At 39.2% G+C, this 15,933-nt stretch overlaps 1 protein-coding gene across 1 annotated transcript in view; it reads right to left on the reverse strand.

The window, feature by feature from the left end:
* Nucleotides 1-15,933, reverse strand: part of FSIP2 (fibrous sheath interacting protein 2) — an 83,155-nt gene that overhangs the window by 34,368 nt on the left and 32,854 nt on the right. Inside the window, exons 13-14 of the mRNA XM_075529075.1 lie at nucleotides 3,765-6,470; nucleotides 1-3,719 (exon numbers count right to left, since the gene is read on the reverse strand). Coding sequence (XP_075385190.1) covers nucleotides 1-3,719; nucleotides 3,765-6,470 — 6,425 coding nt within the window. The remainder of the gene's footprint in view (nucleotides 3,720-3,764; nucleotides 6,471-15,933) is intronic.

The following is a 15,933-nucleotide window of genomic DNA, read 5'->3' on the forward strand; positions in this document are numbered from 1 at the left end:
GTGCTATCTCCTAGATGCTGTGAAGCAAAAGTTTTGATCTTATTGAGAACCATTTGGAATAAATCTTTTCCCACTTGCAGGGCATTACCTTGCAAAAAAGGATTTTCCAGAAAGGAGACATCTTGACTGCTCTCACGAGGTCCCATCGGCCGCATACCGTATCTAGGGAGAACACTCCCCTGGCCGGCTTGTCTAGTTCGCCCAAAGCATGACGGTTTCGGTGGTACTCCATAACTGGGCTCAGGTGCTGCTCCCCATTTAGAGCTTTCCCGTAAGCACTTCACAACTACCGCATGTATTTCTTCCAAAACACATTCAACTATGTCCGTTGCTACTCTGTTAATACTTGATTGGAAAGAGTTTTTTTGAGTCGCGTCTGATGTTTGAACTTTAGAATTAGATTCGAGGTTGAGGGTTTCTTTGTTTGGGGACAAGCGGCCTTTGGCTTTCATGACTCTTTGAGACACCTTCTTTAATACTTCTTCGACAACAATGATCAATTCCGTTTTCTCTGTCTTTCTTGGTTCTTCATTTCTCATAAATATTTCTTCCAAAACCGTTCTCTGGCTTTCCTCTTCCGATGGTCTCTGCTGTTTCCCTACTAGGTGAGCTGGAAATGGAGATAATTCAGACTGAGTGTCCTTCTTTTGTCCCCACTGGATTTCATTCGACATAGTTAGTTGTGAGGCCAACTTAGTGTTCTTTTTTGAGTAAAAACAAGTTTCCTTTGCTGATCTTTTGTTATGTATAATCTTTAATATACTGTTGACAACTTCACTCACAATAATGTTTTCTTGTAATGAAATCCTGTTTGGATATGAACACGTCCTTTGGATTTCTAGATCCACATCATTTTTAATAAGCTTCAAAATAACACTGGCAATGATGTCAGCATATTCCTTCAGGCAAGCTTGTGACAGATGAATTGTGGGCCCAAGGTTTTCTCTGTAACTGGCAAATGTGGAATCTGTGAACTGCTGGCTAAAAATGGTTCCACCTGATTCCACCTGGCTCGACTCACAAAAGTCTCTGTCATCTTGTTTGCAATTTTCCAGTTCTGGGCTAACAACTAACTTTTCTTTTGGCTGGAAAGCACGAGGAATTAAAGAGTCTATTCTATCTGTGGCAAAAGATTCCAGACTATTGAAGATAATTTTCGTAATGAAGTTAGCGTTTTCTGCACATGGGTCGGGGGCAAGGTGACTGCTCTCTTCTTTCTCAGCTACAGTTATCTTATTATCCACAGCACAGGATGACTTAGCATTTCCTGAAAATAGAACATTTTCTGTATTTATTTCCTGTGTAGTGTCTGGAATGACATGCGGGCGACACCCCACATTTGGAGGCGTGTTGCAAAGAGTTAGGGATGATCTTTCAGGAGTAGAGGCCTCTGCATGTATGCCAAGCATCGCAACAGCACGACTGAGATGATTAAGGACAATATCCACTATATCATTTGATATCCTAATAACATCAGATTTAGGAACTGAAAGTTTTGGCCTAGCTTTATTTGAACTCTCAGTGAACATTTCAGAATTTGTTTCTGAATATCTGCCATCAATATTACATTTCAAAAGAGATATGGCAAGGGTGAGATTATTTTGATCCAGTGTCTTTTCATAAATATCACTTAGGATGTTTTCTATAGTAACCTGCAGTTGGAATTTAAGTATTTTTCGATACTCAGCTTTATTGAACAACTTCTCCATAATACTTTCTTGCTGATAGGAATCAATTTCCTTCTTAGAATTGATTTGTTCATACCTGCTTTTCGAAGATACAATATCTAACACTGTGTTAACAACTTGACTTGCGATACTTTCAGAAACGATGATCTGATGTGTTAAGACAGGGCTTTCCACTTCTTTATCTAACTCATGTTTGAGTCCTTGCAATATTTTCCGGGCCACTTCTGTGGCATAATTGTTTAATTTAGACAAAGGGAGTTCGCACACGGTGAGGGCTTTTCCTGTCCCAATTTGATCCACTGAGGAAGAGAAAAAGCTCTCGTCATAACAGGGGTCCTTGGTCGGTATCACTTGGCTGAATACGTCCTTATCTTGCTGCATAGGTAGAACGGTAAAACTAAGTTGGGAACAGAAAAGAGATTTTACTTTGGAAGTAGCAAACGTTTCTAAATTTGTTAATACTGCCTGTATAATCTCTTCAATCACATTTACTTTGGCGTCCCCATCAACGCCGAACCCAGTGCGTGGATGAAGAGCGCCTGGATTTCCCTCCAGCACGGTAACGGAAGGCTTTCCCCCACTTGTGTGCTCGTGAAAAGAGACGTTTGCTGAAAAGGTGATCGTTCTAAACCTCTTTTTACTTGCATTTCTCTCTGATAAAGCAGCTGAGTAAAGCTTATGAAACACAGTCCTGATAACGTCATCAGTCACACTGGTTACGTCTGCTTCCGACACCAAAGAATCCATCATCTCAACGGTGGCTTGGCCGGAAGTTTGAGGCACTGTTTCGTCAACATTGTGCAAAATGCTACTTAAAGGAGACTGGGGGAAAGGAAGCCTGTTTACTTGATTGAGGAAAGCATTGTGAAATATTTCATTCAAAATATTTTTTATAATAGGCACAATGGGAGATGTCTGTGGTTCTCTGAGTTCCACTTCGATTTTGCTCAAGGCTTTCTCCAGAGCCCGCTGCTTAAGAGAATCGGATTCGCTCTCGCCCACCGGTGGTGGTCTGGCTTCGCTGCCTTCATTCTCCTTCCGCTCGGCGTCCTCTAGAAAGGAGTCGGGCTCAGCTCCCCCAGGAAGGTAATTCCCATAGGTTGGCCTGTATCGATAAGTTCCCATTCCTTTATCTTCTTCAGATTCAATTTCATTTTGAAAGATGTCTGAGGATACTGCGTCTAAAATCAGGTCAATTGTTTCGGTGATTATCTGCTTCTCGGGCGATGGCCTTTTGACATCTGCCCTCAGATCTAAGGAGCTCCCGTTTAATTCTGTTTGTATAGCCTTCAGAAGTGCGTTCGATAAGTTCTTTGCGTGTATGAATAAGGCCGACTGCAGCAGCTCTTCATCTACGTCTGTGGAAACGCTGGCGTCCTCACCGCCCCAGTCCATCGTATCGGTGTTTTTATTTCCACCATTAGCAGTTCCCAGAGTTTCCAAATTTCCATTGGCAAATCTTTCCAGGTTATCAAAGACCATGTTAAGAATATCTGAAGCCACAGCTTTCAGCTTTTTGGGATTTCCTTCTCCTGTGAGGCCCGCTTTGGAAGCAACAGAATCAGGTTTTGCCCTACATTTAGGCGTCTCTTTGTTACCTTTCTGAAACATCCCGGACACCAGTTGGGAGATAATGTCCGTGCACTTGGCCATTTCCTCAGTAATCGAAGAAAACGAAGAGCTGTCGATATCAAGACACTCCGAGACAGTTTTAAGTCCAGAGGCTACAAAATTGTCTGTGTCCATATCACATAATTTTGCAATGATAGATTCCAGAATTGTCTTGGAAATAAGCTGAATATTAGAGTGTAGCTCGTGGGTTGCGGGCGGAGTCTCCTCAGGCTTCTCTCTGTTGTTCTTACTGCATGAGAGGTGGGCATGCGCACGGGCCCCCAGCAGCTTGCATAGCATTTCGTAGAGGGTTTCTCCGATGCTGTCCAACACTTGCAGCCTGGCGTTTTCTTTGACGTCATTCTCCCTCCGAAGGTTCCTCTCCCTTTGAGTGCATGGACCACCTGCACACTTGTGAGTCTTAGGGGACATTCCCTCATGCACACCACGAAGATGAGTGCAGACAGATGGTTTATCCTGCCTGTTTGGCAAAAGAGTTTGTTTGCCAAAGCAGTGAGATCTGTATGAAGTAGCAGGCCCTGGCTTCTCATCTGGAGGGAGTAGGATATTCCTTTGAGCTTCGCTTTGACTTGATAACATATCACAGATGCACGTTAATAAGGGACTTGTCATCATGTCGTCACTAAGGCTTGTGACAAGAGATTCTAATTTCTGATCACTGTCACCACATACTCCTTTATCTGTTAGGGATTTGGAAGTGTCTGCCTCCCTAGGATTTAGATTTTTCATACTGAATTCCAGTTCATTTTGTATAGCGTGCAAAACAATGTTTACCACTTTAGTTGTGTAATCACTGAGCTGAGATCTCAGTGGAGATGGTTTGGTCGGGGAAGATTTGATACCCAGTTGCAGTTTTGGACAGACAAATGCCTTCAGTTTCTTCACAACGGTACTGACAATTGTATCGTTAATGTTATCCAGAGACCCAGAATCCCTTTTCCCAGCTTCTGATGAGGAAGGCTTTGAATGTTGAATTGAAGATAAATATTTCATTTTCTTTTCACTGTCAAACCATATCTGTAACGGCTTTTTATTTGGTGTATTTGGGGCCATGTGGGAGGCGTCAGAGTTATCTAGAGAAGTCTGATGAACCGACGATGAAAGGGAATCTTCAGTGGTATTAGTAATGCAGCTTGAAGCCTTATAAAGAATATTTAACACAGCATCTGTTATTTCTTCAGTCATTGTCCTGATTTCTGACACAGAGAACATCTGGTCCATCCATTCTTGATGTGACACTCCAGGTGGTTTTCTTGAGGCAAAAACGGAAGCTTCTTTGCCCGTTTTCCTATCTAACGGACCAGGAGGAAAACAAGATATGTCAGTGAGCATTTCTGTTAAAATACTTTTCACAATTTTTTCAGAAGTCTTTTGTATTTGATGCTTCTGTTTGGGGCTGAAAATCGGAACGTCTTCATGCACGTAGGATTTGCCCCATAAATGATCCTCATTATTAAAAGACGGGAAATCAAGTTTTAAGCCGCAATCACCAAATACAACTTTGCCCTGGGCAGCGGGGTTTCTAGGGACTTTAGCATTCGTTTTGTGTTCAAAGCAAGTGTTTCTATTTTTAAAGGAACAATCAGGAGTCTGTTTTCGGAAGTTTGCTCTTTCATCCTGGAAGGATGAATCAAGCACGTTTTTCACAATTTTATCTATTTCTTCATTCTCATCTTCAGGATAAAGAACCATGCCAGGAACATTGATAGGTGAAAATGGCTTTCCAGACCTATGCCCACACGTTGGTCTACTTCCAGGGAATCGGTACCTTTCATCGCCGTTCGCAGGAGGTCGTGGTCTGCGCGGCCTGTTCTTCTGAACACCTGGCTTGACTGACTGTGGGTGGAGCTCAGCCAAGATATTATCCAGCAGCTGGAGGAGCAGCACTGTTTCCTCAGAGGCAATCAGTCTCTCGTTGTTAAGTTCATCTTGTACATAACCCAATATAGCACCGACTGCTTCCTCTATATAACCAACCAAAGAGGACTTGGAAAAAATATGTGCCACTAAATTTTGTATTTCTTCTTTGACAGTGAACTTGGCTGTGTCAGGTTCGGTCTGAGGTTTCTTTTGGCCAACCCTTTGCAGAAACGTGGGTGTGGAGTCTGTCGGAGGTTGCTGATAGCACTGCTTAGTTTTGTTCTCCAGATGCGGCAGTTCTTTTTGCTTGCAAGATGCAAGGGCCATTAGCTTTTCTAAAATCGAATGCACCACATCCTCAGCCACATTACACATGGGCTCCACAGAGTGAGGCTGGGGCGCTTCCAGCGGTTTTTCATTGGATGACGTGAAATGTTGCCCACTGGTTGCATCTGGGTTAGTGTGTACTGACAGGTCCTCTTGGGAAAATATTTCAACACATTTTTTCTCCACTGCAGACTGTAGCTTCTCCAGCATGTTATCCACAATCTCACCAGCTACTGAGCAGATGTCAACATTGGAGAGCAAGTCTCTGCTGCTGGCTTCGCTGCGGTCAACAAAGACTTCAGCAGTAACAGAAGAAAGCGAAGGGATGGCTTGTGTTAAGTCAGACATGAGTTCCTGCAAGATGCTCTCCAAAATCAGTTCAGTCTCTCCTTTTAAATGACATTTAAAATTAACGAAAACGTTCTTTAAGTTCTTGATCTCATTGATGGCTTTGGCCTTTCTATCAGAAACGGATGGATACTCTAAGCTGTCTGTCTCAGTGGTGGCATCCTTAGATATCTTTGTACTTGTTTCAGACGAGGCCAGAAGATGACTGTCAGATTTGCAGCTTCTGAGCCCAGGGTATTCATAGATCATTCTGGAGTTATTGTATTTAAAGTCAGATGTCCCAGACTGTCTTTTCCTGTGATATGTTTTCTCCACTTGTGTTCTTTCCATACGAGCAGAAGGCATGTGGGGCGGCCTCACTGACATGTTCGTTGACAATGTATAGGGTTCCGTCTGAAACGTCGACGTATAGCTTCCATATGTAAACCCCTCACTGCACGTGCTACAGAAACTTGAGCTCTCGGAGGAGAGGAGCGAGTCCTCAGACACTGGGTAGGTGCTACTGCGCAGCCGTTCTTCGTACTTCGTGATGGCAGGGTACAATATACTAGTCACTGTAGCCACTACCCAAGTCATTATATTCTGAATGATGCTATTCAGTTCTTCAGCAGTCACCTGCAAAAGACAGGAACAGGGTTAAAGAGAAAATCCTCTAAAGTCTTCTTCCGAGATACTTGATCTTTCATGCTAGGAAATATGTAGCTTGAATAACATCATGGTTTTAAAAACAGAATATAGAAATATAGTCCCTTGAAAGGCTTACACAAATTTAAGTTGGTTTACTCTGTACTGTGGCAAAAATACTGTTTTGGAAAAAATATTGCTTTAGTTATTTATTGCTGGTGATAAAAAATTTTGACGTCAAAAGAAAAATCACATTGCTATCTAAGCAATACAGCAAACAAGTACTGTGAATGAAATAGTGAGGTGTTTATAATCCAGTCATTTTTAAAAAGCTATGCTGTTATTTTAATAAACTTTTATCCAGAGAGATGCAGACAAATATAAAGCTGCCTTCAGAGGCATCTGTCTAGCTGGACTGAAGAAGGGGAAACCTCAGCTGTTCTCCCCATGGCCTGCTGTGGGAGTGAACCTCTGGCCTGTAAACACATGCGTTATTTTTTACAGCTTATTAGTCAGCAGCAATAAAACTCCTGCTTTCGAAGAATTTAATAGTTTTGGTAACCAGCAAAATGTTATTAGCGCACACTGTCTTAAATAGGAAGATTGAAGACAGATCATAAATGCAAAGAACAAATTCATTTAGATAGGAAATAAGCCCCACTTTAATAGTAGGATGACAGAGCAAGGGTAAAGGATTAGAAAGCTAGTGGAGCAGGTTTCTTCAGTGGTCAGTGGCACTGTCAAAGATTAAAAGACAGACCTGTCCAATTCTATACACCTCTAATTCCATTTTGCAGATACTTTGGATTTACACACAAATATATCTTGCCTGTAATAAAATAGATTATTATGTTTAACACAAATAACTGGCAGCAAAACCTAAAAGGCTGATATAATAAGCAACAGTTAACAACAAGATTCCTGTCATGGGAGTTATCTTTAAATTGTTCAGGTCTAAGACCAATCTCAAAGAGAAAATAACTCCTTACTCTATAGTGTGACTCATTTAAGAATATACAAAGACCATTTTTTTTGTTTTGTTCTAATTCCAAAACATCCTGATAGTATGCTCACCTATTGTAGAGATAGTGGTTATCGGTTTGAGAAACATATTTTGGAATGACACTTATTTTACATAACCACATCCTAAAGCAAACTTTTTTAAGAATAAAATAAACATTAGGAGAGAAAGTAATTATTCCAAATTTACTCCAACATTTATAAAGAAATTAATTTAACATATAGCATTTTTCTTCTTACCAGACATAGTAAGCAACAGACATATTGCTCTTAGGCTGGGTGTTTCATATTTGAAATAGAGGACGGTCCTATAGTTTTCTATGTGGTATAATATTTTTAAAAGAATCTTATTCTTAAATTGATCTCATTTTAATATTAACCGACGAATAACCTCTTGAACATGTCTTCAGATTTGTTATATATACTCTGTAGTCATCGGTGTGAAAAACTAAGTAGAATGTCTCCCGCTGCCTTCAGCCCCTTGTGCTAAACTGTCTAGACCTGGAGTCTAATGCTGAAGCTCCTAAAACACATCCACCTACTGTTGTCTGCTGTGAGTCTCACCTTGTTATTGACAGGTACCTTCCTAACTAGCCTGCCTATGTGATCTGGTCCTTTTCACAAAAGCATTATTAGCAATGGGTCCAAGTTTCCTGGCTCACCTGTACCTGAGTTCACCAAGTCTTAAAAGGTATGTCCCTTAAATGGCTTGCCAAGACCAAATAGACTTTTAGTATTTGATGCTGTTCTGGTGGCGGCTAGTGTCCCTAACAAGTCCCCATTCCATTTCTATCTCCATAAACCCTTCCCTGAGAGCCAATGTTAAGTTTTGAATAATAGCTCCTGACCCCTGCCATCTCAAGAATTGACTGAAAGGACAAGAAAAAGTCACAGAGGGAAAAGGACTTAATAAAAATAAATAATTACTCATGAATAACAGATTTTGTTCTATTATGACATATTAGAAAATTATTATTGATACGTTACTTTATCATTAGGTTGTATGATACATACTTTCCTGGGCAGGCAATAGTGGTGGATGTTCTGTTGCCTGAAAAACCAAGAAAGTTGGACAACTTAGTTATTACTTAAGGTCAAGAGTTTTTGTAACTATCTCTAAAAGGGCTAATAACGGAATCCGTTTCTTCTCTCACTACTTGGTAGTCTCCATACATAAATTCAAAAGGAAGAATAAATTGATTTTGTCTAACTACATTATTTCATCTACTATTGAAATAATGTCCTTCTAATAGAAGTATGTGCTCTGTTACTCCGATAAATAGAATATACCTGCTACATGAAGACTATATGTAGCTGATAGTTCTGCGTCTAACTTACCTTAACCATGACTGTGGCTTTGTAGTTTACGTGGAAAGACATGAGGTTGTACCAGGGGTGTAGCTCCTTCAGTCTGCTAAAGGGCACGCTGGGGTAGAAAGATGTCTGACCCAATTTCTCTGATGGTAGTTTACTAGGCCCTCACATTTCCTAATTATCCTACCCCAACACCGCCCCGCATCCTGCAGTTGGGAATGTGTGGATGGTTATTTAGTAACTGTGAATGGAAATCATGAATTTCTAGCCATTCAATATGAAGATTTGCTACCAATGGGCATCTTTTCCTGTATATGGTAAACTTCTATTTTGTGTTATAATTGGGATAATTTTTATCACCTATTAAACAAGAGTTTTTAAATGGCTGGATTATGACACAGGAAAGAATAATTCAGACATGAACATGTTAGTATATAGAAAATAGTTAATAGTTTTAATTCTAAACTATTTTCAGCCACATCTACAAACATGGATTCTTTGCTTGCCTTGATCCTACTTTATTACTTTAATAGTTTTATTGGTATTTAATTCACCTATCAAACAGTTTAATCACTCAACATATTAAAAAGAGTTGTGCTATCCTCACCCACAATCAATGTCAGGTGTTTTCTTCTAATATTTATTCTTTTTAACTTTCCATTTCCCCCAACCTCCTTTGCCACGCCCTCAGGAAGTTATTGATCCAGTTAACCATCTCTATAGAGTTACCTATCCTGGGTTTCCTATCCAAAAAAATCATACAAAACACAAACAAGGAAACAACAAGAAATGCAACAACAATGATGCAACAAAAGTGAGAGTATTGACATTCGACCTTCATCTTCCCTTGGTGTACAATATACCTCATTCAAGTTTACATCTATCCGAAAATGCTATTTTGAAAAACAGTTGAACTTGGAATCACATCTTTCCTCATGGCCAAAAAAGAAAACCTCACCAACTTTACCCCAAAATGAGCTGGGTAACAATAGTTAGTCCTTACTTGGACTAGTATCTTTTCTTATTTGCAACCTAGACAACGAAAACTAGTATTCATGATAGGCTCTTTATACTTCAAATTATTAGTTCATGACTCTAGATTCATCGCTGTCTTCTTCAAGATATTTTGAAATCTATGCCTACAAATTCATTTTGCTACTCTTTCTTTTCTACTGCATGCCACAGGAATAAAATGGAACTCAATGATTCAGATATTCATTGATGGCTGTTTTCAACAGGCTTTCTGACCTAAAAGCCTGCACTTAGATAAAAACAAAAAGCAAAAGACATAAGACAAAAACTAATAGAATAAAGGAGATATGCATCATTGTGAAAGACTACAAATCTGATGTGATTATCAGATAAAGACCATCAATTAAAATGGATAATACAGTAAGAGGATCTGAAAATTCACTCCTCTATCAACTGCAGGAAGAAATAAGGAAACCCATCAAAATAATTTTTCTCCCAGAACTCTGGAAAATAATCGAAGATGTACATCATTTCTGAGTATTTGTTTCAGAAAAACGGAAATCCAGGGAGGAACACTCGGTTCCATGGTGTCTAAACTTACCCTGTTGTAATCTCCTCTTTGCAATCACAGTGGAAAGCTGAATGTCACTCAAAAGGGCAGACCAGTTCTGAAGCATCTTTAAAACCTCATTCCCAGAAATGATTTCCCAGATCATAATTTAACGTGTCTGATAATGCCCGGGAAGACTCCAACTGTAAGGCTGCATTCCTGTGGCCTCTCAGCTTATCGGGAATAATGCCTTTTCCATGGAGGCGTCTGTCAAAAATACTCAACTATGTCTGCCTTAACCAATAGATGTCAGTTGGAGCAACCAATAGACTAAACAGAAAGCTAAACAGGAAATTTGGGGAAATGAGACGCCCATAGGGGCTTTGAAAGGATCTAGCTTATCTTAAGAAATACTGAAAATAATACTCATGTATAGGGATGTGCAGGTCCGATGTTTTGCACATAATTGGGAAAGATTTGAAGCAGGAGGATAAGCTAAGGCAGAGTTAATTGTAAACCAGCAGGTTGAGTGTTTAAGGATACCCCTACGTATACTCAGAGCCCACTAGCAAAGGCTGTTCTTAGAGGTTCTCAATTGGTTCCAATTCATAGCAACCTGTGTACACAAGAAGGGAACACTGGCTGACCCTGCACCCTCCTCACACTTGTTTTTAGCTTTGCCCATTGTTGCAGCCACTGTGTCAGTCCACCTTGCTAAGAGTCTTTGTTTTTTTCCTTGCCTCTCTGCTATACCAAGGATGATGTCCTTTTCTTAGGACCTATCTATCCTGATAACATATCCAAAGTACACGAAAAGGGATTTTACCATCCTTGCTTTCCAGGAGCCTTATAACTGTACTTCCGCCAAGACAGGTGTGTTTGTTCTATGGGCAGTCTGTGCGACTTTCAGACTCTTTGCCGGAAGCATAATTTAAGTGCACTGGGCCTTCTTTGGTCTTTCTCATTCACTGTCTGACTTTCACACGTGTATTAAATGATGGAAAATACCATGACTCAAGTCAGATGCATCTTAGTTCTCAAGTAACAATCCTTTTTTCAACACTTGAAGGAGATGTTATGTTGCAGATTTTGCCAATGCAATGCATCATTTGAATAAGGAAAGTTATTAACCAATTAAGTATCCTCCAGCTCACGGTGGTGATTCCACATAGAGAATATTCCATGGATATTGAGTGAATATAGAAACTCAATAGAGAAAAATCAGTTAGGTATAAAGATACATTTAAGACATCAAAAAGTTATCAAAATCCCCCATGAACTCTTCCAGTAAAAGAGAGAAGTATATTTGTAAACCCATAAACCTATCTTTTAAATCTAGTATCACCCTAATTACCTTTGAGTCTAGTATTACCCTACTTACTAAATCTAGAAAAGAAGTTGTTTCCAGGATAGACATACAGCTCAAGATAATGGAATTGAGACGAAAGAAATAAATCCATTTAATTATTGGTATTGGATTTTGATGGGTCCCAAGAAAATTCTATTATTTTAATAAATAGTGTCTGTACAAGTGTATATCAGCATGCAAAAGAATGAGGTTAAGTCCCCATCTGACAATCTATACAAAAAATAAAAATGGGTCCACTAACTAAATGCAACAGCAAAAAATCTATAAAACTTAGAGGAAAAAACCACCAGGTGCATATCATTGTAACTGAGTTAGGTAATGGCTTCTTAGTCTGACATCCAACGTACAGGTGGCCAAAGGAAAAACAGATACATTGGACTTTACAAAGTTATTATATTTGCTTCAAAAGATACTAGAAAGAATATGGAGGAAACCCTCAGAGAAAAGGGGGGGGGGGAGAAATCAAATCACAGAAGAGGGCTTCAAATATTCATGGAAAATTTTGTTTTTACAGGAAGTTTTGAAGCCTTTTCACATATCTAAGAATTTAGTATCTAAAGTATATAAAGCACTCTCAAAACTCAACAATATAGAAACAAACCAAATAAAATATAGGGAAAATATTTAAATATATATAAATCTCTAAAGAACACATGAAGATGACCAGGAAGCACATGAATATATGCTCAACATCGTTAGTCATTAAGGAATTACCAATGAAAATTACATTGAGATGCCACTCCACAACTACAAGAATGACTCTAATCAAAAGGATTGACAATACAGACGTTGACAAGGAAGTGTAGAAATTGGAGCCCACATACATGGCTAATAGGAATGACAAATCATGTGCATAAACTTTGGAAAACTCTTCGATGGCTCCTCAGAAAATGAGACATGGAATTACCATTTGATTCACCCACTCCATTCATGGATGTATATCCAAGAGACTTAAAAATCATATCTTCACATAAAAATTTATAAAGAACAGCATTACTCATGATATACTAAATGTGCCTCAACTGGTAAATGAATATACAGCATGGGAGCTATCCATACAGTAGTAAGTAGTTGAATATTAAAAGAAATAATATACCAATATCTACTACAATATTAATGATATGCTAAGATATGTGAATAAATGAAAGAAAAAATCCAAACCCTATATGACTCCATTTATGTACAATGTCCAGAATAGAAAAATCTGTGGAAACAGGAAGTAGGTCAGTGTTTATGTAGGTCTAGGTGTAGAGCTAGGGGAAGAGAGATTAGAGTTAAGGGATGCACGATTTCTTTTTTGAAGTGCTAAAAAATATTCGTAAACTGACTATAGGAAGGGTTGTGCAATTTTGTAGACACTTTAAAGAAATCTGAACTACACATTTTTAAAATGGATTTTGTGATATACGAATTATTTTTCAAAAGACACAATGACATGGACCAGGATTGACAATTGACTAGCTCAAAATTTGTTGGAGTTAATTGGGCAGAAACATGCAAATGAACCAGGTGTTTTACTGGGAAATTCCACCAGGATTCTATGAGTAGCTTAGTGTTAGGACTCTAATTTTGTTGACAATATTAACACAAAACATATATGAAGCACTTCTAAATATGTAAGTCCTCAATTTAATTGGTGGCTTTCTGTAAGTAGCTTAGGCCTAAAGTCTTGGGGTGATATTCAAGACGTGCCAGTGATATTCCATAACTCACCCTTTCTGCTACCGACTTGATGTTGGCTCATAGCAATGCTATAGGGCAGAGGAGACTTGCCCCTGTGTGTTTCTGGGACTCTAACTCTTTTGGGGAGTTGAAAAACCCATCTCTCTCAGCCCCATCTTGCTCCTGAGTGGCTGCCAGCTGGTTCTTTTGAACTGGTGACTTTGTGGTTAGAAATCCAGTGCATGACCAATATACCACCATGGCTCCCCCGTGACACACAGTTCCTTCTAAAAGAGAACTCCTCCATTCACTGTCAGTAGAATGGGATTTTAGAGTACCATCTGTGTATTTCACACTGGCAACTTTGGCCCATACTTAACAAGTTGATAGACATTTAACCCTGCTACCACCCTGCATTGGTATTACCTATGTCTAACTATTTGCTCCAGTGCATCATTACATGTATTTGAGGTTAGGTCAATAACTTTGTTCATCTTGATATCAGTTTTATATTTAAGCACTATGTTTTGAATATCATAGGTTCTTATTAAATATCTGATTACATTTTCATTTAAAGTCCTTTTATCTGTGAATAAATACCTCATATAAAATCAAGCCTTTGTACAGGCTGCTATTTCTTAGTGGCTTCCAGGATGAGTTCCTAGTTTATTGCCTTCAATTTGTCATCGATATTGCCACCAGAGTTACCCACCATGTGTACTACTGTGAGCACGTCACAGCCTTCTAAGATGCCTATCAATAAACTCCAACTAACTACAGTTGGCCGAGTGGCAGTCTCGGCACCTTCTTACTGTTACACCTTCCAGCTCCCTTTCCAACATACAACTTTACTCTTTATCAAAATGCAGTGCTTACTTATTGCAGCTCTTTATTCCTCTTTATCATTTATCTGGCAGTCAGACTCTGATGGCTTGTATTTCACGTGCCAGCAGGGTGACCCAAAGTGATAGGTTTAGTGGAGCTTCTAAAATACCAGATTCTGAAGAATAGCCTGTCCCACTTCCCAGGGACTAACCACAGGAGGCCACGTGACTGGCCTTGGAGCACTGTCAGCCCGGGGCTGGAAGGAGCTTAGCATCACGAGGAAGAGCTGCCTCCTCAGAGTCAGCCCTAATGAACGGACTGCACTGGAGCTTTGAGACCTTTATTTGCTGAGGAGAGGAAACAGCTGCAAATGGCCCATCAGCACACAGACTGTAATAAGTGTTAATGTAATGCTTTTCATTAAATCCTTTTCATGAAACCTTCAAATGGTATACCCTAATTTTTATGAAAATATTCATCTAATTTGAAAAAATATTGGTGTTAAATTATGTGTAATGAAACATTAATGTAAAGTAACATAATAATACAAGAAATATTAATGTACTCATGGAATGTAAGATATAATAATCTAGAAAAATAGATAGTTGTCAAAAAATGATATAAAATACATCAAGGCCAGTATCCTGAGCATTGGTGAGCTGGAATGGATTGCTATTCACCATTTTGAATTAGAAAATCATATAATTTACTATGCTTTGACTGATAAATCCAGGAGGGATGGTGTTGGATTCAGCATCAAAAAGAACATGTTAAGCTCTATCTTGAAGGTCAATTCTGCCTGTGATAGGATCATATCTATCTCCCTACAAGGAAGTCCGGCAATTACAAATTTTCAAATTAATGCACTAACCACGAAAGTAAGTGATGAAGAAATTGAAGATATAAACTTCTTCCATCTAACATTGATCAAACATGCGATCAAGAAACGTGGATAATTATTGGTGACTGGGATGAAGAAGTTGGAAACGACAGATGGCCGAGTATCTGGGGATTCAGCCTATGTGATAAAAGCAGAGCTAGGCTGCCAGTGACAGAATTCTCCAAGACTAATTTTTTTGTAAAGATATTTTTAAAACAACACAAATGGCAATTGTGCACACAGACCCCCCCCCCCCAAGTGGAATACACAAGAATCGCATGGCTTCTTTCTGCTGATGATGTAGAAGCTCAAGATCGGCCACCAAAAGGAGACCAGGGGCTCACTGTGGAATAAACTCTCAATTGTTCATAAGTAAGTTCAGGCTGATGTTTAATAAAATTAAACCACATCTATGAGAGCCAATATATGACCTTGAGTATATCCCACCCAAATTTAGACGACATCGCAGGACCGAATCTGACTTACTGAACACTAATAACACAACAATTTATGAGTTATGGGATAATATCAAGAATATCATTCATGAAGAAAGCAATGCCATTGGAAAGGCAACAAAGAAAGAAAAAGAAAAGTGGATGTCAGAAGAGATTGGACCTTGCCCTTGCGTGCAGAGTAGCTAAAGTAAATGGAAGAATTGGTGAAGTGAAAGACATCTACAGAAAATTTCAAAGTGTAGCTTGAGAAAACAAAGTGTTATAAGGAAATGTGAAAAGACCTGGAGTTAGAGAACCCAAAAGAACACATTAACATAAACTGAAAGATTAGAAGAAAGCATTAAAGCCTCAATTTGCAATATTAAAGGGTTCTATGAATAAATCTTTGATGACACTGGAGACGCTCA

The sequence above is a fragment of the Tenrec ecaudatus genome, chromosome 13 (genome assembly GCF_050624435.1).
Source record: "Tenrec ecaudatus isolate mTenEca1 chromosome 13, mTenEca1.hap1, whole genome shotgun sequence".
Lineage (NCBI taxonomy): Eukaryota > Metazoa > Chordata > Mammalia > Afrosoricida > Tenrecidae > Tenrec > Tenrec ecaudatus.